Source organism: Musca domestica, unplaced genomic scaffold (assembly GCF_030504385.1).
Source record: "Musca domestica strain aabys unplaced genomic scaffold, Musca_domestica.polishedcontigs.V.1.1 10, whole genome shotgun sequence".
In the NCBI taxonomy this organism is placed as follows: Eukaryota; Metazoa; Arthropoda; class Insecta; order Diptera; family Muscidae; genus Musca; species Musca domestica.
This window is the reverse complement of record NW_026712115.1, coordinates 11,389,082-11,414,773: the sequence shown is the minus strand read 5'-3', so window position 1 is coordinate 11,414,773 and position 25,692 is coordinate 11,389,082. Positions and strand designations below refer to the sequence as shown.

At 34.3% G+C, this 25,692-nt stretch overlaps 1 protein-coding gene across 1 annotated transcript; it reads left to right on the top strand.

The window, feature by feature from the left end:
* LOC131804117 (integrin alpha-PS3-like) lies at positions 1-24,221 on the top strand. Its single transcript, XM_059126508.1, has 9 exons — positions 1-365; positions 13,487-14,270; positions 14,344-14,550; positions 14,607-15,288; positions 16,557-16,683; positions 16,754-17,122; positions 17,190-17,259; positions 22,854-23,196; positions 23,268-24,221. Exons 1-9 carry the CDS (start codon positions 178-180, stop codon positions 23,882-23,884), a joined length of 3,387 nt encoding a protein of 1,128 aa, XP_058982491.1. The 5' UTR covers positions 1-177; the 3' UTR covers positions 23,885-24,221.
* Positions 24,222-25,692: the final 1,471 nt, after the last annotated feature.

The following is a 25,692-nucleotide window of genomic DNA, read 5'->3' as shown; positions in this document are numbered from 1 at the left end:
TTTCAGTACGATTTATGACAACAACGCGCTAGGTTGTCAAGAACGCCTTTAAATAGCTTGAGAGTCGCATTGCCTTCAATTGAAATCACACAAACACAAACGTTTGTGCAAAATAGTTAGTCGACCGGGTATCGAAAGTGTTGAGTGCGCGTCAAACGGCATTCCAATTCAAACACGATGCTGCCACTCAAGTTAATGTGGCCAAACATTGGCATCCTCTTGTTATTATTGTTAACAACTCACGTCAATTGTTTCAATATATCACCGAAACCGAATATTGTCGTCAAAGATCCTGGCTTCGTCACGGATATGCCGAAATATCAGTCGTCGTATTTTGGATTTGCACTTAATCTGAGACCCTTGGGGTGAGTAACTGCATTCAGAGTCGGACAATTGATATGTCCTAGCGATTCATCAACATTTGTAAAGTGGAATTTTCGAAATCGAAATGATTCATAACAGCTCAATGAATTTGCAAGGTTTGTCATCAATATCATCGGAATCGTTGTCCGCTTTTGTTGGAAAAAATACAGTTAGTATCGGTAGAATGAAGTCATACTAAGGCTTGCATATCTCCACTTCTTTATCTCTTGATATGTACGCGTATGAGTGTTTGTGTGTGTGTTGTTTACGATAACAATTGTTTGTACGTATGTTTGCGATAATGTTGGCAAATACTCACAAATGAAGTCAATATTTATGCTAGCTTTCCAAAAACAAATTTGTCCATACCTGGATAGCTCTGCCCCATTAAAATACATTGAATATTTCGAATATCTGTTCTGAATTACTGGATACCTATGTGCAATTTAAATCGATTTTAAACCACTACATTAACTGTTTACACACTCATCGATCGGTATTGAGTTTCAATTACAATGAGGTGTAAATCATAAATAAATATTTTTGTGATAATGAATGGGTCATCACTTCCATAACCTTGTAAACAATTTTGAGGAATTATCAGAATTTTTTTGGAAGTCTGCTAAACATTATATCGACATCAACACAAATGTTATCATCCAAGAATAAAGCCCTTTTCCTTTACTCCACTTTTTAAAAGCGATAAGATTATGTTGAAAATTATTTTTTATTTCCAGCAAAATTAAAACAACAATTTATGAATAACTGTTGCTTGAGGTAATGTTTCTGCCTTGTCCAATGTTTCAAATTTTCAATGGCAAAGTTTTGCTAGAATTTCATTTTTCTGGTGGCATTAAGTGTCACTGAACAATTGGTCATTCTGCAGATAAGTATAATTAGATTAATTCCCGAAAATTGCAAATTACTTAATACGGCACGAATTATCACGTCCAAGTTAATATTATCCAATAAAATATATGGCATGAATTGAGTTAAATTAATAGCTATCTAAATAATGTGATTTTGCTCGTCTGGTGGAGATGTACATAACAGCTTGGTGCAAATTTTTTGCCAAAATCATTTCCATGTTCTTTATACCATACGCCACTTAGTTGTAAGTGTATTATGTCTTTGTGCATTTGATTGTAACATGGAGAAAGAAGGGAGATAGTTATTTTTTAAAGATCTTTATAGAATCACTTTCTGAGTCAATTTATGCATTTCAGTCCGCCTGATCATTCGCCCGTCTGTCCATGCATTCTCGTGAACAAAATGCAGATCGCCTTTATTATCCGATTGAGATGAAAATTTCCGAACAATATTGGTTTAGCCCAAGGACGAATCCTACTGAAATTGGTGAGAATCGGTTCAAATTTAGATATAGCTCCAATATATATCTTCAACCGATTTGCACCAAATGGTCAATATAAGTCCAAATTACGTGAATTTTGGCACATCCAACCGAATTCAGTCTAGAAGCAAGTATAATAAATTTTGTGAATATCGGTTCAGATATAGCTTTAGCTCCCATATATATTTTTCATCCGATTAGGTGCTTAAGTGCCCCACATTCGCTATCACAAGAATGATGTTTGGTATCAGACATCAGATACAGCCCAGAAATATATCTGCCAAATTTTATCAAGATCGGTTCAGATTTAGATATAGTTCCCATATATATTTTCAACCGATTTCGGGTTAATAGTATGCCAAATGGCCAAATCTGTTTAAAAGTCCTGGGATTTGGTACATCCGACCGAATTCTGTTTAGAAGAAAATACTTCAAATTTGGTGAAAATCAGTTAAATGTTAGATGTTTTAAATGTTTCATCCGATTTGGCGTTTAAGTCCCTCACATTAGTAATATGCATTTGACAACAATGATATTTGATGCCTGGTATCTTAAGAGCTTGGAAATACCTTTGCCAAATTTTATCGAGATCTGCTAAGATTTGGATGTTGTTCCTCTCAAACCAAATTATAACTGCTCTAAAGCCAAATGTTGGTAGATGATATGTTCTACTCCAAATAATTTTTTTGCTACGGGAACTCTACAAAATATTCATAGAGGTGTAGGGTATCATATAGTCGGCCCGCCCGACTTTTGACTTGTCCTTATTGGTTTAGTATTGAAAAACTATTGCGTTTAAAAAATATTCACAAAATATTAATTCAGAAGTGTTTTAACAAGAATTTTTTTTTTTGGCAGAGAGGTTCTCTGGGCACTTACAATACACAGTGGAAGATTTTACTACAATCGATTAAGAATTGTGAGCATTAAAATTTATTTTCCACAACAGAGCATCCTTAAGTATATTTATATTAATATGCACTAATACAATCTTGGCTTTACTAAATCTTAAAAAAACCATAAATAATTAAAAAGATTCTGGCTCAAATATTGTATATTAATTTTATTGCTTCTGAGGCTTTTTGAGAGCAGTGAACTATATACAATGTAGCATATTTTCGGTTTTTGGCCAATTTTGTAACACGCCTCCTTATAAACATACCAGTAAACGTAATTGTTACAAAATGTATCATCCAACTTAATGGTACTTAAAAATATCTCCCAATTTTGTCAGTCAACCTTTAAATGGTAAATTCAAATCTGTAGCAAAAACTTGATTCAATTTTTGTTTTAAAGTGCTGGCTTTCATATATTGATAAAATAGAAAGGATTCTCAAATTTCAAAAAATTTACTATTAGCCAAAGAAGTCACAATTTTAATTAAAACAAGTGAGCAAAGGCTATAGTCGTGCGGGGCCGACCATGTGATACCCTACAACACTACAATATGTTCGAAGTCCCCTTATATCCAAATCCATTTTGGAAGATTTCATTTTTGAAATAATGCCAAAGAGCCCTGCCTAGAGGATACCCTTAAGTTTTTGACCAGGAGAATTTGGCCAATATTTACGTACTCCGAAGTGTTGTGAAGTAATCAAAACAATTGCACACGAAAGTTGTGGTCCATTTTACAGTTAAATATAATCCAATGGTCATCCAAAATGCTAAACTTCTTCCCTGTGCTCAACTCTCTTCCGATACGGAATTCCGTGTCGATTAGTTTTCAATTGTGGCGTATAGAACTACTACAAAATTAGAAAAAAATAAACTTTTTTAACCATTTAAACCTCTAAATGCACATCCGAAGAACAATAGGCTTCAATTCCGACCCTACCCCCCATGCAAAATTTCGTGAGGATCGGACTATAATTGCGACATACATATAATACCCTCAAAACGTAGTGTTGGGGGGTGTAAAAATTTAGAAAATTTACAATTCAAAATTGTAAGTCAAATTGAAAACAATATGACAAAAATGAAACAAAAGATATAACTGTTTTATTATACCCTCCACCTTGGAAAGGAGGGTATATTAACTTTGTCATTCCGTTTGTAACATCCCTAAATATTCGTTTTAGACCCCATAAAGTATATATATTCATAATCAGCATAAAATTCTAAGTCGATTTAACGATGTCCGTCTGTCTGTCTGTCTGTCTGTCCGTCTGTCTGTCTGTCTGTTGAAATCACGATACAGCCCACATTATTTGACGTAGAGCTCCAAAATTTAGCAGAGCTATTTGCATTGTGTCTAGGATGGTTGGTATTGAAAATGAGATATATCGGTCCACGTTCTTTTATAGTCCCCATATAACGGTACCTCCCGATATTCGGTATTTTGATGATTTATGCCACATTTTTTCACAGATTTGTCTTAAAATTGGTATTTGTAGGTCATAGCGGGTCCCTGAGCGTGTGGCAAAACATTGCATGTATAGGTCCACGTTGTGGTATAGCCCCCATATAAAGGTACCTCCCGATATTTAGTATTTTAGTTTTTTTTTTACCACATTTTTTCACGGATTTGTCTTAAAATTGGTATTTGTAGGTCATAATGGGTTCCAGCTCCGGTGGCGAAACATTGTAATTATAGGTCCACGTTTTGGTATAGCCCCCATATAACGGTACCTCCCGATATTCGGTAATTTGATGATTTTTGCCACATTTTTTCAGGGATTTGTACAAAAATTGGTATTTGTTGGTCATAATTGGTTCCAGCTTCGGTGGCGAAACATTGCATGCATGGGTCCATGATTTGATATAACCCCCATATAACGGTACCTCCCGATATTCGGTATATTGATGGTTTTTGCCACATTTTTTCACTGCTTTGTCTAAAAATTGGTATTTGTGGGTCATAATGGGTTCCAGCTCCGGTGGCGAAACATTGTAATTATAGGTCCACGTTTTGGTATAGCCCCCATATAACGGTACCTCCCCATAATCGGCATTTTAATGGTTTTTGCCACATTTCTTCTAATGTTTCTTTTACCCTAAGGTGGAGGGTATTAAAAGTTTGGCCCGGCCGAACTTAATGTTTTTTTACTTGTTGGTATATTATCCAGCGATTTTCTTAGATTTTATCCTTTTCTTGCAAAAGACCATTTCGAATTGATTGGAATTTTGAAAATCGGCCCAGCGGTTCTTGATTTATAAGCAGAATAAATGGCATAACTTTTTTTACATATATATTGTACAAATTTTGCTATATATCCGATTTCTTGGCCATTAGCATCAATTTAATGGTCAGAAGTGAATTTTTAATGTATTTGTGACTTGGCCAGGATTAAAAATATTTGCGGTTTAGTGGAAATTTTCCTATTTTCTAATATAAAATTTAGGGTATTTTTTACCCGCTAATTATTGTCCGATGGCCTCTCAAATTGGTTTCTGTCCAGACCCAAACTCTAACTGCATGTAAATTTTTGCGTCGATTGGTTTATAACTGTGGCCTATAGAGCAACTGCAAAATCAGGAAATTTTTCTGTTTTTGGTCAATTTCAACCCCTAAATATCGTGCGATCATCTCCAAAAACAATAGGGTTCTATTCTGACCCTAATCCCACCTCTATTTTCAATTTCGTGAGGATCGGATAATTATTGCGACCTGTAGAGTGATTACAAATTAACATGGACAGACGGACAGACGGACGGACGGACATACATAGCTAGATCGACTCAGCTCGGCGAGATAGGAAGATCCATATATACTTTCCTATGTGGGAAATCAATATTTCGAGGTGTTAGATAATTTTTGGCCCAACCAAACAAATAATACCCCCAACACATAGTATTGTAGAGTATAAACATAAGTAAAAGTTTCAAAATATTTAAACCGGAATGCACCTTTGTACGATGCTATACAATAGTAGATAAAAATTAAACATTTTGTACAACTAGAAATTTTACAACTCAACCTTTCAAAATCGCTAGAGAATTTTGTTGTTGCAAAATAATCAGGCTTAATCCCATTATTTTTGTTTTTATAAAAACAACATTTGTTTATTAGAGGAGAAAGATGGTAATGCTTACCATAGGGTTAGGCAGGGAATACCCATGTTTCGGAAAGAACCACCAATCCTCAATAGTTCCCTTGTTTTTTGTCTGGGATATTCTCCCCAGAAGTTAATTTAAGATCAATTCAATAAGCCCCGTCGACGCAGGCGTTTTTTTTTTGTTAGAAACAAGACAAACTTATATGGTTATGTTATTTCGTTCAAGTAAAACGAAAGCATAACAATTGAAAAGAAATGAAAATTTTTATAAGTCTACAATAATGCCGTTTTACTTGAAAAGATTGCAATTTCCTGCACGGTTGGAATGTGCTATGACAATTAATAAATTATTAAAATTAAATTAAATTTGACATGTTCCTGCTTTTCTCATGGTCAGCTGTATGTGGAAAGCTTACGTGAGGGAAGAACTATCGATTTGTTTGTTTACGTTCCTGAAGGAAAGACAAGTAAAAAAACATTAAGTCCAGCCGGGCCGAACTTTAAATACCCTCCACCTTTGTGTAAAGGAGACATTTTTATATGTAAAATTATCTGAATTCAACTCTTTAAGCTTCGTATACCAGTAAGACCGTTTGGATAATGCAGTTAAACTTATCAAAAGCCCATAGAGTAAGTGAGGCCGTTATATGGGGCCATACCAAAACGGGAACCTCTATTGTAAATTATACTTCAAGGATTGTCATCTACCAAATCTTCCTATATACCAAATTTGAAACAAATCCGTAGGTAAATGTGATTAGGATTATCAAAATACCGAATATCGGGGGGTATCGTATATTTGCGCTATAGGAAAAAATGAAATTGAATACTAGAATAAATTAGAATCAATTATGAACTGCAAATACCAATTTTTAAACAAAACCGTGAAAAAATGTGGCAAAAATCATCAAAATACCAAATATCGGCAGGCACCGTTATATGGGGCTATACAAAAACGTTGACCTATACATACAATGTTTCGCCACCGAAGCTATATATTGGAAGGTACCGTTATATGGGGGCTATACCAAAACGGGGACCTAGACATACAATGTTTCGCCACACGAGCTAGAACCCTTTATGACCTACAAAAACAAATTTGTAGGCAAATCCGTGAAAAAAAACTGTGGCAAAAATCATCAAAATACCCAATATCTGGAGGTACCGTTATATAGGGACTATACCAAAACAAAGACCAATATATCTCATTTTCACAATACAAATTGTTCTGCTAAATTTTGACGCTTAACTTACTTGATGCTTGACCTAATGTGGGCTGTATCGTGATTTCAACAGACAGACAGACGAACATCGTTAACTCGATTTGGAATTGTATGCTGATTATGAATATATGTACTGTAAGGGTTCAACACCGAATATTTAGGGATGTTACAAAAGGAATGAAAAAGCTAATATACTCTCCTTTCCAAGGTGGGGAGTGTAAAAATATTGTATATCCTAAACCATTAAAACAAACACGTTTTTTAAATTTGTATTTTTTTTATTTAAAAAACACGAAATATTTATATATAAAATTTTGAATGCATAAAAGGGGCAGCGAGGCGCACCGGATTCGGCTAGTCATATATATATGTATATATATATATATATATATATATATATATATATATATATATATATATATATATATATATATATATATATATGTATATATATATATATATATATATATATATATATATATATATATATATATATATATATATATATATTTTCATATTTGCTGACCGCTGTGAAAACAAGCGCAATTATTTTACATTTTCTTTGCTCATTGTGACAAGCTTATAATTCTGAAATCTCTATAAGCAACAGACTATAAATATATATATATATATATATATATATATATATATATATATATATATATATATATATATATATATATATATATATATATATATATATATATATATATATATATATATATTTATAGTCTGTTGCTTATAGAGATTTCAGAATTATAAGCTTGTCACAATGAGCAAAGAAAATGTAAAATAATTGCGTTTGTTTTCACAGCGGTCAGCAAATATGAAAATACGTAAGATATTGGGTGTTGTCTGAAATTGCATTTTGTTTCCCTGAGCGACTTAAAATATAGCATGACAGCTGCGTTGTAGACCATTATTGTTTTTGTTTGCTATTAATCATCATAATACTACGAAAAGATGAATAATGAATCGGTTGAAAGAATTCGAACTTATTTCGGATTGATAAGTCAAATTAAAGCTAACAATTATTTGGCACGAATGCGTTACTTTTAACATTACAAATCAAATGTTAATATCACTAATACAATGGGTACCTGTCTTACCCCTTGATATAAACACCGAAAAGAAATAAACGATGGTTTATTTAAATAAATGGCAATACAGCTTGAGAATAATATTATAAAAATAGTTTGTCATAACGATTTTTATCAATGCTTGTGAAACACTTATGGTACGCAAACTTTTGTCAAATCTCTCCTTTTGATGATTTTTATACGCTACACCACATGGTGGTAAGGGTATTATGTCTTTGTGCATTTCTTTGTAACATGGAGAAGGAAGCGAGATAGACCCATAGTTACTTTTGAGGATCTCCATAGAATCACTTTTTGAGTTGATTTATGCATGTCAGTCCGTCCGTCCGTCTGTCCATGTATTCTTGTGAACAAAATGCAGGTCGCATTTATTATCCGATTGAGATGAAATTTTCCAAACAACATTTGTTTGGTCCAAGGACGAACCCTATTGAAATTGGAGATAATCGGCAAAAAAATAGATATAGCTCCAATATATCTTCGTCCGATTTGCCTTTTATTTGGCCGAATAGTATGGATTTTTGCACATACCATTATTGTATGTTATCTTTACAAACTACCTTGTAGTTTAATGATATATCATGTTATTTATAGTATTATTTTATATATATAAGGAATGCCTCTTCTTCAATGGAAAACATCACTCTCATGTCATAAGAAAATGTTTGTCTCTTGGTGATATGCATAGAAACGAGTCGTCTCTTTGTCGATGTACAATTGAGAAAAAACTTTTCCTGGTCAGGTCAGGCTTATTCCCTTTATTGTTGTTTTTATAAAAACAACGTTCGTTTATTAGTGGAGAACCCCTGGTAATGTTTACCAGGGGGTAAGGCAGGGAATACCTAGGATTCGGAAAGGACACCAATCCTCATCAGCTACCTTGTTTTTTGTCTGGGATATTCTCCCCAGAAGTTATTTCAAAAATAACTTCTATGACAAAAAAAACATTTTTTACCCAAGTGACGAGATCGCAAGCTCAATAGAAGAGGAACCAAAGAATTAAATAAAACTAAAATTCTTTTAGAAAATCTTCTAAATCTTATCCCATATATATCTTCGAACGATTTCAAGTTTATTGTGGACCAAATGAAAAATATCTCACTAAATAGGCATGTACCTAAAAGCAAGTTTATAAAACTTGGTTAAATTCGACTCAGATATAGCCATAGCTTCAACGAAATTAACTTTTGACTTTTTTATGTTTAAATAGAAAGTTTAATTTTTTGGTAGTTTGAATTTTATATCATAGATCAAATTCAGAATACAACCAATTCAGCCAAGTTTGGAGCAATTCGATTTACTTGTGACTATATATACATATTTGTTTCAAAAGATCGAACCATAACCCCTTTCCAATGTGCTATAAAACTTTTGAATCACACATTTCTTAATTTTTATTTCTTTTCTGAGTCACAAAATTTAAAGGTAGTATTTTTGATATTCGCAAAGATCGCAAGAATTTGGTGACATAACTCAGATGCAGAATAAACAATGCTTATTGTAAAATTATTGCTCTGTTTTTTGTGTGTCTCGATAAAAATATTACTTGTTCTGTTTATTCACCGATTTTCATGCTCTGCGTCATAGGTTTATAACCCCTCACAATACTAATATTTTTGTAAAAAAATATAATGATAACTTCTGGACAGATTGAAGCAAGTAGTCGTTTAGCTTTCATATAAAAGTTCCGCCGATTTAAGGTATTTGAAGCGTGGTAGCCATTTTTCAAACAAATTAGCTATAAATTGAAAATTTGGTTAAAATTTAGTTTCAGAGTAAAGTAATATATGGGAGGCATATCCAATTGATTTTCACTAAATTTGACGGAGACATTTTTATATATTATGTCAAATAATATTGCTATAGAGTGCACGACATCACTTCGAGAAGGATTATATTAAAAAAATATGTATCGAAGCCGAGTTCCACCAAATGTTCCAAAATTAACCCGAAATCGGTTGAAGATATATATGGGAGCTATATCTATTTTGAACCGAGTCTCACCAATTTCAATAGGTTTCGTCCTTGAGCCAAATAAGTATTGTTTGGAAAATTTTATTCTGCATTTTGTTCACAAGAATACATGGACAGACTGACGGACTGAAATGCATAAATCGACTCAGAAAGTGATTCTATAAAGATCCTCAAAGCTATGGAAATATCTCGCTTCCTTCCCCATGTTACAATCAAACGCACAAAGACATAATACACTTACCACTAAGTGTCATGTGTGAAAATTAACAATAGTGGTTCACTCAGCCTTGTACCACCCCTCAAAACTTTCGAAAAAATCATACATGATATATCGTACATATATAAAAAATCGTTTAAAAATGTATAATAAATCATCAAATGAGATCGGCTGGGACGAATTGATTCAAAATGTTTTCGGTTGTTTTTAATTGTAGTCTCCAGAAAAGTCGCGAATTGTAAAAATGGAAGTCTGTTTTTGGTATGCAATTCTGTGTGGAATTGTTCCAGAATGGTCATTTGAACCATGATAGTATTACAAGCTAGCCCTATCAGGCCAGATGTGGGCAAATTGATATGACAAACAAATTGTTGTAATATGAATTCGCCCCACAGATACATAAAGTAAAAAAGTCTTCACAATCATTAAAATTGAAAACTATTACCTATTCTACCAAGGCTCAAAATATTTAATAATCATTATTCTCTTAAATGTGATATTATTCTCAGTTCTCTTCAAAATATTAATATTAGATTTAGTGAAAAGTTGGAATTATTTAAGTTTTATGATACGTCCTTCAATTAAGGTAAACATAAATAAGTATTTAAATGTCGGAACTCCGACTGAACTTTTTTTTAAACAGACTTGAGATAAAGTTTAAATACAAACCAAATATGAGATATTGATTGGGATGAAATATAAATGAAAATGGAGAACATGTAGTATTTTTATGTAACCAAGGAAGGAAGAAGGGTTGGAATAGAGTACGATTTGTGGAATCAATTTGAATTGAAAACGATTCAGAATATTTATTATGTCATAGCTTCTTAACTAGAGGAGAATAGTTTTGAAATTGCCCAAAAATAAATTATTTTACAAGACTCTGTTCCCAATTTTTACACCCTCCACCTTGGAAAGGAGGGTATATTAACTTAATCATTCCGTTTGTAACATCACTAAATATTCATTATCAGAATAAAATTTTAAGTCGATTTAACGATGTCCGTCTGTCAGTTTAAATCATGACATTTGACGTAGAGCGTCAAAATTTAGCATTTATTGTGTCTATGTTTAAAAATGAGATATATAGGTCGTTTTGGTATAGTACCCATATAACGGTACTTCCCGATATTTGGTATTTTGATGATTTTTGGAACATTTTCCCACGAATTTGCTTAAAAATTGGCCCTTTGCAGAACATTGAATATTTAGTGTGCGTTTTTCTATAGCGCACATATAACGATACCCACCGATATTCGCTATTTTGGTAATCCTAGTCACATTTAACCTCAAAATTGTTTCATATTTGGTATTTTAGAAAATTTGATAGTTGACAATCCTTGAAGTATAAAATGTTCCATTGAGGTTCCCGTTTTGGTAGGGCCCCATATAACGGCCTCATTCACTTTATGGTGTTTTACCTCACTCATTTTATGGTTTTTGATAAATTTAACTGCATTATCCAAACGGTCTGGTATATACAATTTAAAGTAAAGCATTTTTCAATTCAGATATTTTTATATTAAAATGTTTCCTTTACCCTAAGGCTGGAGGGTATCAAAAGTTCATTTTTACATCCATACAAACAAGTTCGGGATAGGATCCAGTATGGATTTTTATTGTTAAACGAGACAGACAATTGTTCTCATTTCACAAATAATAATTTTTAGGTCTAAAATAAATCAAAAAATCCTCTTTTTGAAAATAGCCACGATTGAGACCCGGAATGTTTTTCAAATATCCATGATTTGAGCCGGTAACACATTTTTAGGAATTCACGGAAAAATCAATTATTTGGAGCAGCAGATTTTGCAAATTATTCTCACTTGGAGGGTTGTTTTTTGATTTCTTGTCTTATTTCGAGTCTTCGACTTTTTGTTTGCTTTTACACAAAATTTTTTTAATTGAATTCCATTTCCATTTTTTAATGGAAATAATAAGGACAACAAAATTATTCAATGTATCAAAATCAGATGTTCTTATTGGTGCAAAACAAATTGTCTCAAATTTTATATGTCAATTAAATGTGCCCAGAAATGTTCCTTGCCTACAATTTTGACTTATTTCTGTTGTATTTTTCGCCTATTTTGTTATCTGGTATTTCTGCCATGATTTGAACATTTGAAAACATGAAATATTTATTAGACGATTAAACTGTGTCGTGTTATAATTAGAATGTCTGTGATTCTCAACCTAAGAGAAAGGTACCCATATTGCACAATTACCACCTCAAATCGGACAAGGTAACATCTACCTTGAAAATGGTCAATCGTAAGTAAATGGCGCTGTTTTCAGATACGATTTCGTAGTTGCCTACAAATATACTCGTTATATTGATATAGTTTCATTGTCTGTCGTATGTCAGCATTGAACGGCATTAAAGTTATATTAGAGCAGGTGTGGAAGTGGATAATACCAGCCCACACATTTTGGTATTTCCCCCATAAAAGTTCATATATGAATGTAGCTGTCACATTAGGGTCTATACGACGACATGGACCTGCATAAGTAACTTTTGTCATAATAATCAAAATACCGAATATCGGGAGGTATCGTTATATCGGGGCTATACAAAAACGTGGACCTTCTCAGAAAATTTTCTGTCATAGGCTGCAGTGTTCATTTGTAGCTTCAAATACCAAATTTAAAACAATTCCGATGAATATTGACGCAAAAATCATCAAAATACCGAATATCGGGGCGTACCGTTATATGGGGGTTATACCAAAACGTGGACCTACATGGCCCATTTACATAATATACATTTGAGTAAAATTTTATCAATCTACTTCAACTCGTTCGGAAGCTGGAGTGATTTCCACAGACGGACAGATGGACATCGCTAAATCGACGTAAAATTTTATGCTGATCCAGAATATATATACTTTGTGGGATCTGAAATGTATATTTCGAGGTGTTACAAACGGAATGACAAACTTAATATGTCCTCCATACTATGGTGGAGGGTATAAAACGTAGGCGTGTTAAGTACTTCAGACCCCAAATAAGTACTCAGGATCGAAGACACAATCACTTTTGTCTAGTATACTAATTTTCGAACCGATTCGTTTATTTATTAATAAAATTTGTTGTTTTTAAATATTTGGCGTAAACATATATCCACCGAAAATCTACAAATTGTATAGACTATTTTTACATCGAAGGAACATCTGTTCCTCGACTTTGAAGTCAAAGATAAAAATTGACAGTTGAATTCTTTAATATGAAGATGTAAAGTTTTTCGTATTTTCTTATCATTGCAGCATTATTGTCGGTGCTCCACGTGCTCAGTCAACATTGGAGGAGCAGCGCGCTGTCAATGAAACCGGTGCCATTTATCGCTGTACTCTAACTGGCACACCGAAATGCAACACTTATGTGTTCGATGATCGTGGAAATATCAATGTTCCGGTCAGTGAATATTCCTATGACTCGGAGATGAAAGATCACCAATGGCTGGGAGCATCCATAGACGGAGGTCGGACTGATACGGACAAACTTATCGTATGTGCTCCTCGTTTTATCACACCTGCTACAAATGATTACCTAATGCACGGTATCTGCTATTGGATCAATAACACGCTGACTCAGAATCCGGTTAACGTGACAAGAATATCGCCATTACGTGGCAAGCAGGAACAAGTCACAGATGAGAATGGAAAGCGCATTTATTATTACATGTTGGGCGAACAGGGCATCAGTGCCCATGTCACTCCCGACAACGAAGAGTTCTTGATTGGTGCTCCAGGTATACACACATGGAAGGGATCCGTGATACGTTATCGCAAGGTGGTGGACACTGACGAACCTAGTTTGAGCCGTCGCGATACCAGCAGTGTGTCACGGACACGCATTACCAGACAGGCCGACGTTCAGCCCGCACCGTTTACAAGATACGAAGTCGACATACCAAATCCCAAAAATTTCGATCAGCCCGACGACTCTTACTTCGGTTATTCTGTGGCATCTGGCTATTTCGATTCGAATGATCGCAAGAAATTATTATACGTTGCCTCGGCTCCTCAAGATAACCAACAATCGGGATTGGTAAGTTTAGGACGAAACGATTGCAATAAATGGAGGGTGCAGAGTGAACTAATAGTTTCCTTCCTTACTTTAGGCATATATCTTCGATTTTGCTAGGAACTCGCTGAACAAACTTTACGTATTTCGCGGTACACAGTTTGGAGAGTATTTTGGTTATGCGGTTTTAGCCGAGGATGTCAATGGCGATGGTCTGACCGATGTGATCGTCTCTGCCCCGCAGCACAGTATTTCGGGATCATTCGATGATGGTGCCATTTATGTTTTCCTCAACGAAGGGAATGTAAGTCAAGTGCAGACTCCATCAACAACCTGTTTTGAGTTTCTATTTAATTTCAGATGAATTTTGAACGCAATACTATATTGTCACCCATTCGAGGCAAGGCCCGATTTGGCAGCACACTCACCGCCTTGGGCGACATCAATCATGATGGTTTCAATGACATTGCAGTCAGTGCTCCGTTCGCCAAGGACGGATCTGTATTCGTTTATTTGGGTAGCGAACGTGGTCTACGCGAACGTCATAGTCAGCGTTTCGATTTTAACAGTGCCCAAAAGTCCGCCTACGGCCAAGCAATGTTTGGTCACGGTCTCTCCAAGGGTTCGGACATTGATGGCAATGGTTTCAATGATTTTGCCATTGGTGCTCCCAATGCGGAAACAGTATTCGTGTATCGTTCATATCCGGTGGTCTCCATTAAGGCCAGTATTTCTTCGGCAACGCGTGAAATCAAGCCAGAACAAACATCCTTCCGAGTCAAAGTGTGTTACAGCATTATCACAACTTCGCCTAAAACACAATCCCAAGAACTGAACATGCACGTTATTCTGGATCCCCAAGTGAAGCGGGTTCAAATCGCCTCCACGAATAGCAACGAAATGAAATTCAAATCTACAGCCACGACGAAGGAGCAGTGCACCGAAATCGATTGTAATGTCCGTTTCAATGTGGAAACCATATTCAAACCGATTGAAATGGAATTGCGCTATGGATTGGCCAATGGCATTCCGAATACTGAAGGTAGGATTTGGAAAGCCGGAACTGTCCATGTATATTTGTAAAAAAGTGCAGGTCGCATTTATTATCCGATTAATATGAAATTTTCCACAACTCATTTGTTTGGCCCCGATAACAAACTCTATTGAAAATGGTGGTTAAAATCGGTTCAGATATAGCTCCCATATATCTGATTCATCCGATTTGATATATAAGTCCCTCACATTCGCAATATACACTCCAAAATATTTGGTACCAGATGTCGGACCTGGCCTGTTCCCCGCCCAAATTTTATCAACATTGGTTCAGATGATGGGTATAGCTCCCATATTTATCTTTATCCGATTTCAGGTTTATTGTGCACAAAAGGTTAATATCATCCAAAAAGAAAATGATTTTAGGACGTACGACCGAATTCGGCCTAGAAGCAAATACTTCAAATTTAGTGAAAATCGTTTCTGATATAGCTATAGCTCCCATATATATATACTTGTCCGATTTGACGTTTATTGTGCACCAACAGGTTAAAATCAGCCCAAATGGAGTAGATTTAGGCACATACCACCTAATTCAGCCTAGAAGCAAGTACTTCAAATTTGATGAAAATCGGTTCTGATTCACCCTCCGTCAATTTTTTTGCGTCTACCTCCACTTAATATACATAGACTTTTGACCTTTTTTTACTGGTTTAATTTTCAAATTTCCAAGCAAGCAGGCTTCAATATGTTTTTGTTGTATTTATAAAAACTTCGTTAGTTATTCAGTGGAGAAAAATGGCATGGCTTACTAAGGGGTAAGACAAAGAAAATAATGGCTTCGGAATTAGCCACAAAATCCTCGCCATTTCCTTGGGTTGCTCCAATGGGGGACCTTGGTGAGTTTAGATATATTTTAAGAAACGTATCACTTTCAATAAGGGAGTGCATAAAAAGATCGGCACGGCTGAACGCAAAAGCATGTTTATTGTTAGTTTTTAATGAAAATTACATGCTTTGCTTATTTTTATGGCAGATAATATATTTTTGCTGCCAGGTTTTGTCAGGAAATCCGTCTGTTTACTTTTCAATGGATTCTTGCAAAAGAGAATAAGACTACCTTACTCTCTCGAAAAGAAGTTGCTGGAAAAGAATTAGTGACCAGACACACCTAATTGAAAACAACTTGTGACAAAATTCAAGAGAAGTCTTTGTTACCTTTTTGTCCCTTAGTAAACATAGAAAAGGGTTTAAACCTGACCATATGACACAACAAAATAAAAGCCAATACTGTTTTTTTCTATTTGTTTACAACAGAATTCTGTGAAACTTGTGCTGCTGTAGACCCCGCAGAGCCTTCATCCCACACGGAGAAGATTATCTTCAGCACCGGATGTGCCTCGGAAATTTGTGTGGCCGATTTGCAAGTTAAAAGTAATTTAGAGTGAGTAAATGATTTTTTTCAACGGTCCGTCAATGTCTTGATTGTGTTTTTCGACTTCACGCCCTTACAGAAATAAATTCGTCTTGGGTAGTAGCCGCACATTCAGCGTTTCCTATGATGTCTCAAACAACGGTGAAACTGCCTATTTACCCCAGATCAACATCACCTCCTCCAATCGTATGCCGTTTGCCAAAATTCCCTCCAACTGCAAAACGAATAATCAGGATGTCTCTCTAATATGTGACCTCAATCGGGGCCAACCAATGGCCAAGGGCTCAAAGGACACTGTCACAGTGATATTCGATACAAGCAACATATCGGGACAAAGTATGACCATAGTGGCCAAGGTCTTCAGCACTGGAAGGGAACTTAACGACAGGGATAACATTGCCTCAGATGTGATTACCCTAACCGAGTTCACCGAAATTGTTGCTGTTGGGTGAGTTGTAAACTAGTGTAAATGTATTTCTTGGATACTGAACGTTTTGTCATTTCTTTCGATTCAGAAAGCCAATCACAGAGCATATCAACTTGGAAAAGGCAGGCAATACAGCTGAAGTGATTAATCTCTATGATGTGAGTAAAATATGAATGTGTTACCGTTTACATATTTTTTAGGAAACTCAGGTGTTATCGATACGATGCAAATAATAATGTTGTCATAATGTTTCCAAATCTCCTATGTTCTCGATCAGGATTTTTTTGTATATTTCTATAATCAGGGCTGTCATAGAAACCAATTTTGTTACTATTGGTTTTAAAAACGACAAGAAAAAAATGATTTGGTGTCATGAAAATCAATGTTATCGGTTTTATTTTCGAATTAGAATTTTATAGGTTTTGGTTGTCATAGAAGCCAATGTTATTGCTTTTGTTATTGGAAATAAACCAAGATGCTTAGAGCTGTCACTTTTCATTTGCTTTGGATTTTTTAAACAATTTTTAAAGGATATTCAAAGGAGTAAAAAATGTGTTTTTTTAAACTATTTTTAAAGGATATTCAAAGGACTAAAAATGCGGACTTTTTAAACAATTTAAAGGACTATAAACGTGGATTTTTTTTTAAAGAATTTTTAAAGGACTATAAACGTGGATTTTTTTTAAAGAATTTTTAAAGGACTATAAACGTGGATTTTTTTTAAAGAATTTTTAAAGGACTATAAACGTGGATTTTTTAAAGAATTTTTAAAGGGCTATAAACGTGGATTTTTTTAAAGAATTTTTAAAGGACTATAAACGTGGATTTTTTTAAAGAATTTTTAAAGGACTATAAACTTGGATTTTTTTAAAGAATTTTTAAAGGACTATAAACGTGGATTTTTTTAAAGAATTTTTAAAGGACTATAAACGTGGATTTTTTTAAAGAATTTTTAAAGGACTATAAACGTGGATTTTTTTAAAGAATTTTTAAAGGACTATAAACGTGGATTTTTTTAAAGAATTTTTAAAGGACTATAAACGTGGATTTTTTTAAAGAATTTTTAAAGGACTATAAACGTGGATTTTTTTAAAGAATTTTTAAAGGACTATAAACGTGGATTTTTTTAAAGAATTTTTAAAGGACTATAAACGTGGATTTTTTTAAAGAATTTTTAAAGGACTATAAACGTGGATTTTTTTAAAGAATTTTTAAAGGACTATAAACGTGGATTTTTTTAAAGAATTTTTAAAGGACTATAAACGTGGATTTTTTTAAAGAATTTTTAAAGGACTATAAACGTGGATTTTTTTAAAGAATTTTTAAAGGACTATAAACGTGGATTTTTTTAAAGAATTTTTAAAGGACTATAAACGTGGATTTTTTTAAAGAATTTTTAAAGGACTATAAACGTGGATTTTTTTAAAGAATTTTTAAAGGACTATAAACGTGGATTTTTTTAAAGAATTTTTAAAGGACTATAAACGTGGATTTTTTTAAAGAATTTTTAAAGGACTATAAACGTGGATTTTTTTAAAGAATTTTTAAAGGACTATAAACGTGGATTTTTTTAAAGAATTTTTAAAGGACTATAAACGTGGATTTTTTTAAAGAATTTTTAAAGGACTATAAACGTGGATTTTTTTAAAGAATTTTTAAAGGACTATAAACGTGGATTTTTTTAAAGAATTTTTAAAGGACTATAAACGTGGATTTTTTTAAAGAATTTTTAAAGGACATTGAAAGGACTATAAACATGGATTTTTTAAAGATTTTTCAAAGGACATTGAGAGGACTATAAACGTGGATTTTTTAAAGATTTTTCAAAGGATATTTAAAGGACTATAAACGTGGTTTTTTTTAAAGGTTTTTTAAAGGACATTGAAAGGACTATAAACGTGGATTTTTTTCAAGATTTTTTAAAGGATATTTAAAGGACCATAAACCATTAATCTGCAAAGCACCTTTATGAGTAAGTTCACAATAAAAAAATTTACTTACGCTATCTCCGGCAACTCCAGTGGGTTGCTGAAATCTCGAAGAGCTTTTCTCGTCACCTTTTCTGAGCGTTCTTCGTCCAACAACACAAAAACTACCACTGCTGATGCCATCTTACTTATTTATTTAAACAAACAACACATGTAAGCAATAACAGCTGTTTCGAACATTGATCTTATTTACATTCGAAATTGACAAAACCAACTTGGTTTCATGACACCAAATGAAACCTACATTGGTTTACAAAAACGACAATAAGCAAAACCGACATGGTTTCTGTGACAGCCCTGAATATTTTCCCATACTAATTTTTTCTTCTTCCCATAATATTTTCTTTAATTTTATTTTAATTAGATTTTTAAAATGAAGAGTGCTTTTATTTCGTCTTTCTTTTTAAAACACCTCAAAAATATATTTCCCCCTATTCCGGCTTTTCTTGAATAAGTTTAAAAATAGGTCCATGTTTGGTTTATACCACACATTTACAGTTAGGCATACCACCACCTGAGAGGTACCTCCTGATTCTCTGCATTTGAAATGTCTCAAGCGACCTATCCGAAATATAACATTTTGTTGTTGCAAAATAGTTCGATTGATCCCATACTTGTGTTTTTTATAAAAACAGCGTTTGTTTATTAGTGGAGAAACATGGCAATGTTTACCAGGGGTTAAGGCAGGGAATACCATGGATTCGCTTCGCCCTTGGCTTTTGTCTGGGGATATTCTCCCTAGCAAACTCCTATGACAAAAACATTTTTACCCATGTGACGATAAAAACGTTGTTTTTATAAAAACAACAATTGTGGAATTAAGCCTAACTACTTTGGTACTACAAAATAACTACAGTATCCAGAACAAAAATGTCAACACTGTTCTATCATATTTTTATATCCATAATCATTCTATGGAGGGTATATTAACTTTGTCATTCCGTTTGTAACTCCTCGAAATACTCATGTTAGACTCAACAAAGTATATATATATTCTTGATCAGCCTAAAATTCTAAGTCGATTTCGCGATGTCAGCCTGTCTGTTGTAATCACGCTATCTTTCGAAAGAATTGAGATAGAAGGCTATAATTTTCCACACATGTTTATTTTGCGAGCAGACAGATTAAATTCGTAAATGGGTCACGTAGGTCCACGTTTTCATATAGCCCCCATATAACCGTACCTCCCGATATTCGGCATTTTGATGATTTTAGCGACATTATTCACCGGAGTAGTTTAAAATTACGTATTTAGAGTTCGTAATGGGAACTACAGCCTGTAACAGAAAATTTTGTATGCAGGTCCAGGACTTCGTATAGGCCCCATATATCAGTACCTCCCTATATTCGGTATTTTGACGATTTTAGGTACAATACTCACCGAAATTGTTTGAGATGTCGTATTTGAAGTTCGAAATTGGTGCTACAGCCTGTGACAGAAAATTGTCTATGCAGGTCCACGTCTATACGGTATTTTGATGATGCTACATTATTCACAGTTTAACGGTAATGACTATAACAAACAATGCCGTATAACGGCTATATTCGGTATTTCGGTATATAACGGCTATATTCGGTATTTTTACGATTTTACCAGAATTTTTAACGGATTTTGTTTTTTGAAAATGTCCAAATTCGTTTCAAATGGTGGAGGGTGTTCAAAGTTCGGCCCGGCCGAACTTACTGCTTTATAACTTGTTTATTATACCCCCCACCTTGGATAGGAGGGTATATTAACTTTGTCATTCCGTTTATAACATCCCTAAATATTCATCGTAGTGTATATATTCATAATCAGCATAAAATTAAGTCGATTTAACGATGCCCGTCTGTCTGTCCGTCCATCTGTCTTTCTGTTAAATAAAGTCCACATTATTTGACATAGAGCATCAAAATTGAGCAGAACAATTTTTGTTGTGCCTAGGATGGTTGGTATTGGTACCTTTCGATATTCGGTATTTTGTTAATTTTTCCCACATTTTTTCACGGTTTTGTATAAAAATTGGTATTTGTGGGTCATAATGGATTTTTGCTCATGTGGGGAAACATAGTATGTATAGGTCCACGTTTTGGTATAGCCCCATATAACGGTACCTCTCGATATTCCGTATTTTGATGATCTTTGCCACAGTTTTCACGGATTTGTCTAAAAATCGGTATTTGTAGGTTATAATAGGTTATACCTTGTATGGCAAAACATTGTATGTATAGGTATAGCCCACGTTTTGGTATAGCCCCCATACTAGAGGTGCCTTCCGATATTAGGTATTTTGATTATTTTTGCCGCATTTTTTCGCGGATTTGTCTAAAAATTGGAACTTGTTGGCCATGATGGGTTCTAGCTCCGGTGACGAAACATTGTATGTATAGACCTACGTTTTAGTGTAGCCCCCATATAACGGTACCTCCCGATATTCGGTATTTTGATGATTTTTGCCATATTTTCCTACGAGCTACGGGTTATAGCTCCGGTGGCGAAATATAGAATACCTATAGCGCACATAAATCGATATCCACCGATATTCGGTATATTGATAATCCTAGTCACATTTACTCATGAAATTGTTTCAAATTTGGTATTTTAGAAGAATTGATAGATGACAATCTTTGAAGTATAAAATTGTTGTTTCCGTTTTGGTATGGCTCCATATATCGGCTTCACTCACTATATGTTTTTTTTTTGATAAATTTAACTACATTATCCAAACGGTCTTACTGGTACACGAAGTTTAGAGTAAAACACGCTTTAATTCAGGTACTTTTATATATATATATATATATATATATATATATATATATATATATATATATATATATATATATATATATATATATATATATATATATATATATATATATATATATATACATATATATATATACGATATGCATCCCATATATATATATTAGTTCCATATATTAGTTCCCTCTGAAACCAAATTAAAACTGCTCTAATTGTTGATAGCTCGCTTTGTTACGGGAGCTCTACTAAAAATGCATAGTGGTGTAGAGTGTCATATAGTCTCCCGACTTTTGGCTTTTAATTACTAGTTATTAATTGTCAATGTTTATTAATTCAGATAGTTTGGCTACAAAGGGTATATATCATTTGATATGGCCAAGTCAGATGCCACAATGGTCAATATTGGTTCGCTATTTCTTGTACCTCACCCACAAAACTTAAAAATTATGATTAAAAACTGTTTTAGTAAAACGTGAAATTAGTGCCAATCCAATCAACAATATTTCACCTCTCATTTATGTACCTCCCACAAAAAGGACAACATTTTGAATTATAACTCTCTTAATTTTATCCATGTTTGAAAATAATGTCCGCTGCTTCTCGTTCCCGCCCCAAAATGTCAACACTTTGAATGCAAATAATTCTCATAAAATGTTCAATTAGTATCCAATTTTTTCCTGCTTCGTATATCCCAATTATAACCCGATCTTATATGCAGATATGTCGGTCTACTCCCATAAATAGTTAATTTTTTTTCTCTTATAATACGAAATTGTTCCCCACATGCCTTCAATATTTGTACTAATAATAAAACTAGTGTAAGGTCGTCCCCCTGTCAGATGTAGATATTAGCCAGTGTGTCATATTAGCATTTAACACCCAATTTAAGTCCATTGCCATTTTGCCCAATACTCTCTTTTTAGAAGTGGTAAACGCCTCAATAAAGCAAATTCCCGACTTATATTGACATATTTGTAATGTACTCATTCTAATGCAAGTGTTTTGTTTTATACATCAACAGATCAAGAGTGTTGGACCCAGTAATATCGGTTCTATGAAAGTCGTATTTGACATACCCGTGGCCTACATCAACTCAGGAAATAACAAAAATATACCAATTATTGATTTGAGCAACATCACAATGCAAGCCGTCTACGATTCACAAATCAAGGATGTTCAGTTCTATCAGAATACCACGCAAATCCTGATGAACGCAGTGGAGAAAACATCCAGCTACTCGACACAATTTACCGGCAAAATTGCCTCAATTGGCGACGGAGCAGGCAACAACAATGGCATGCATTACGACTCCACCAATATGGGTCACATAAATGAGTTCAATATTAGAGAAGAGTCCTTTGGCGGTAAGTGTTTAGCGAAGAGAAATAAAGTTAGGGCGAATATTAATTAATTAATTTTTTTTGTTTTCTCTCAGATTCATTTATGTCTGGCTCAGCATCGCGTCGACGCAGACGTCGTGAAGCGGCAACTTTAACTGTCAACAAGGAAAATTATGCTCGGATTGCCAATCCAAAATCGTATGAATTGTTGGGCGAGGATTTGAAAGGAACCCTTCCGGTCAATCGTACGATAGTCTTCAATTGTAACGATCCCGAGACCACAATATGTGTCCAAGCTGTAATCCCCCTGTACGATTTCAAACCCAATAAGCCGCTAACAGTCACCATGAAATACCACGTGGACCTGAAGGCGGTCAATCAGATTCTAATCGAACCCTGGGAGTTCTTTGTGGTCGTTGTTGGTTTGAATGTACAAAAGACTGGTGACCCCTTGGGCACAACTTTGGCTGTTGCCAAAAATATAGAGTACAATATTATTTCGAAGCATCAGCTGTACGGTACACCCATATGGGTTATAATAGTGTCCGTAATAGGTGGTCTGCTGGTCCTGGCCTTAATAACATATGGCATGTATAAGGCCGGTTTCTTTAAGCGCGCCACCAAGGAAGAGATGGACAAACTAATGCACCAAGCCACTCTGTCAACGGATGGCGTTACGGAGGCATCGAACTTAAATACCGCTGGCAACTAATTTGATATAAGCTACAACGTAGGGTGTGACCCATACATCTGTGATGTCTAACTCTCGCCATTAATAATTTATTGAATATGTGTGACAATATTTATTGAAGATTTTTTTTGTTATTTTTTTTAATTAAATGTTAAAATAGTTGTACATCACAATGTAAATGAAGTTGGAGTTAGCCAACTGAAACATACCAAATGTAATTTGTAAAATCTGCCATAAGTTTACAGGCATACTTATATGTATTCAAATAGTATATACTTTTTTCTATGTTACCAATAATGTTATTTGTATTTTGTAAAAATGTGTTAAGAAATAAAAACGAATTTTTATAAATGATTAATTGATTGATAAATTGTCATAAGTCATGCGACAAATGAGCGTTGTGGAAATACCATTTATTAAAAGGGAAATGATACATTTGAAACAGCAATTCGAGCGAATTATTAATACCCTCATCATAGGGAAATATAAACAATATTGAAGTAACTGTACCGAGATTTAAAGTTACTTAAAAATTATTAGCAAGAACGAAAAAATCCAGTTAGGAGCATTTTGTCCGTGAAAAATGTGGAAATACATCTTCCTCCCTGAACATGTCTATGATATTTTATACTATTCACTGTACACGTTTCCGCCTAAGATAAATCCGTTCGATTTAGAAGTTACTTATTGGGTGCTTGGTTTACTTTTAAGGTATAGTAACTATCAATTCTTGGTATTTTAATTATGATAAGACGCTGTAATTTGTTATTTAGTGTTGTCAATTTATATCAATGGAAATTCACGACAATTACAGCACAAGGCTATTTTAGGAGTATGGAGGGTCGAACTACATTTTTCAATCTCAACCTTCTCGCATATAACACTGTGCAACACGAAAAACAATTATAGGAAAGTTCCATAAAATTATGGAAATACAGGCTGAGATAAAAAAACTGCAACGCAATAACTTTTACATTTTTTTTAATTTTATTGAATGGTAGCAAAAAATGCCGGAAATATCATCAAATTTTAGAATAAGTTTAGATTTGTTCAAATTAGTCACGGTATTTTGACCCATTCCCGGCAAAACATTTGGTTGACCGACACTTTGGTATTTTTTAGTGCCAACTTTGCTTTCCAAAATACTCCAGACACAATGGTCCAACGGATTGGTATCCGTAGATTTTGGTGTCCATTGTGCGCTGGAAATGAAGCGAGGAACCTCATTTTGTAACCATTCTTGGGTGGCGCGTGTTGAGTGCGAATAATATTCGGAATTTTTTCCGATGCCACGGTCGATTAACACGAGCGGAGAGCAACCATCAGCCGTTATGGCGGTCCAAACTATCACCATGGCTGGCGCTTGAGTTCTGGTGGCCATCCGAAAGTGCACATTTTCAGCTGACCTCTTTGGCATTATTTTGTTTGTTTACAAACTGCTGGACAACGAATGTTTTCCCATCGGAGAAAACCAAATTCGGCCAAGCAAAGCAACTCTTTAGCTTTTTTGAGTCTATTTTCTTTCTGTTGCGGTGTAAGTTTTTGCACTTTTTGGAATTTCTCATTTTCTCATTTTTCAATATTTGCCGAATGGAATATTGTGATATGTTCAGCTCACGAGTAATTTTTCGGCCACTGCGACGCTTCTTTACTTTTCGAATAATTTCTGCTGATGTTGCTGTTTTCTTCCGTCCACTCCTTTGACGTCGGGCTACGTTATCAGTATCACGGTGACGAGCGATGGAACGAGACACAAAAGATTTATTCACATTTAAATACTGGATTGCTCTAACCATAGCCACTTAAGGTTTTCCAGCATCACACTATTA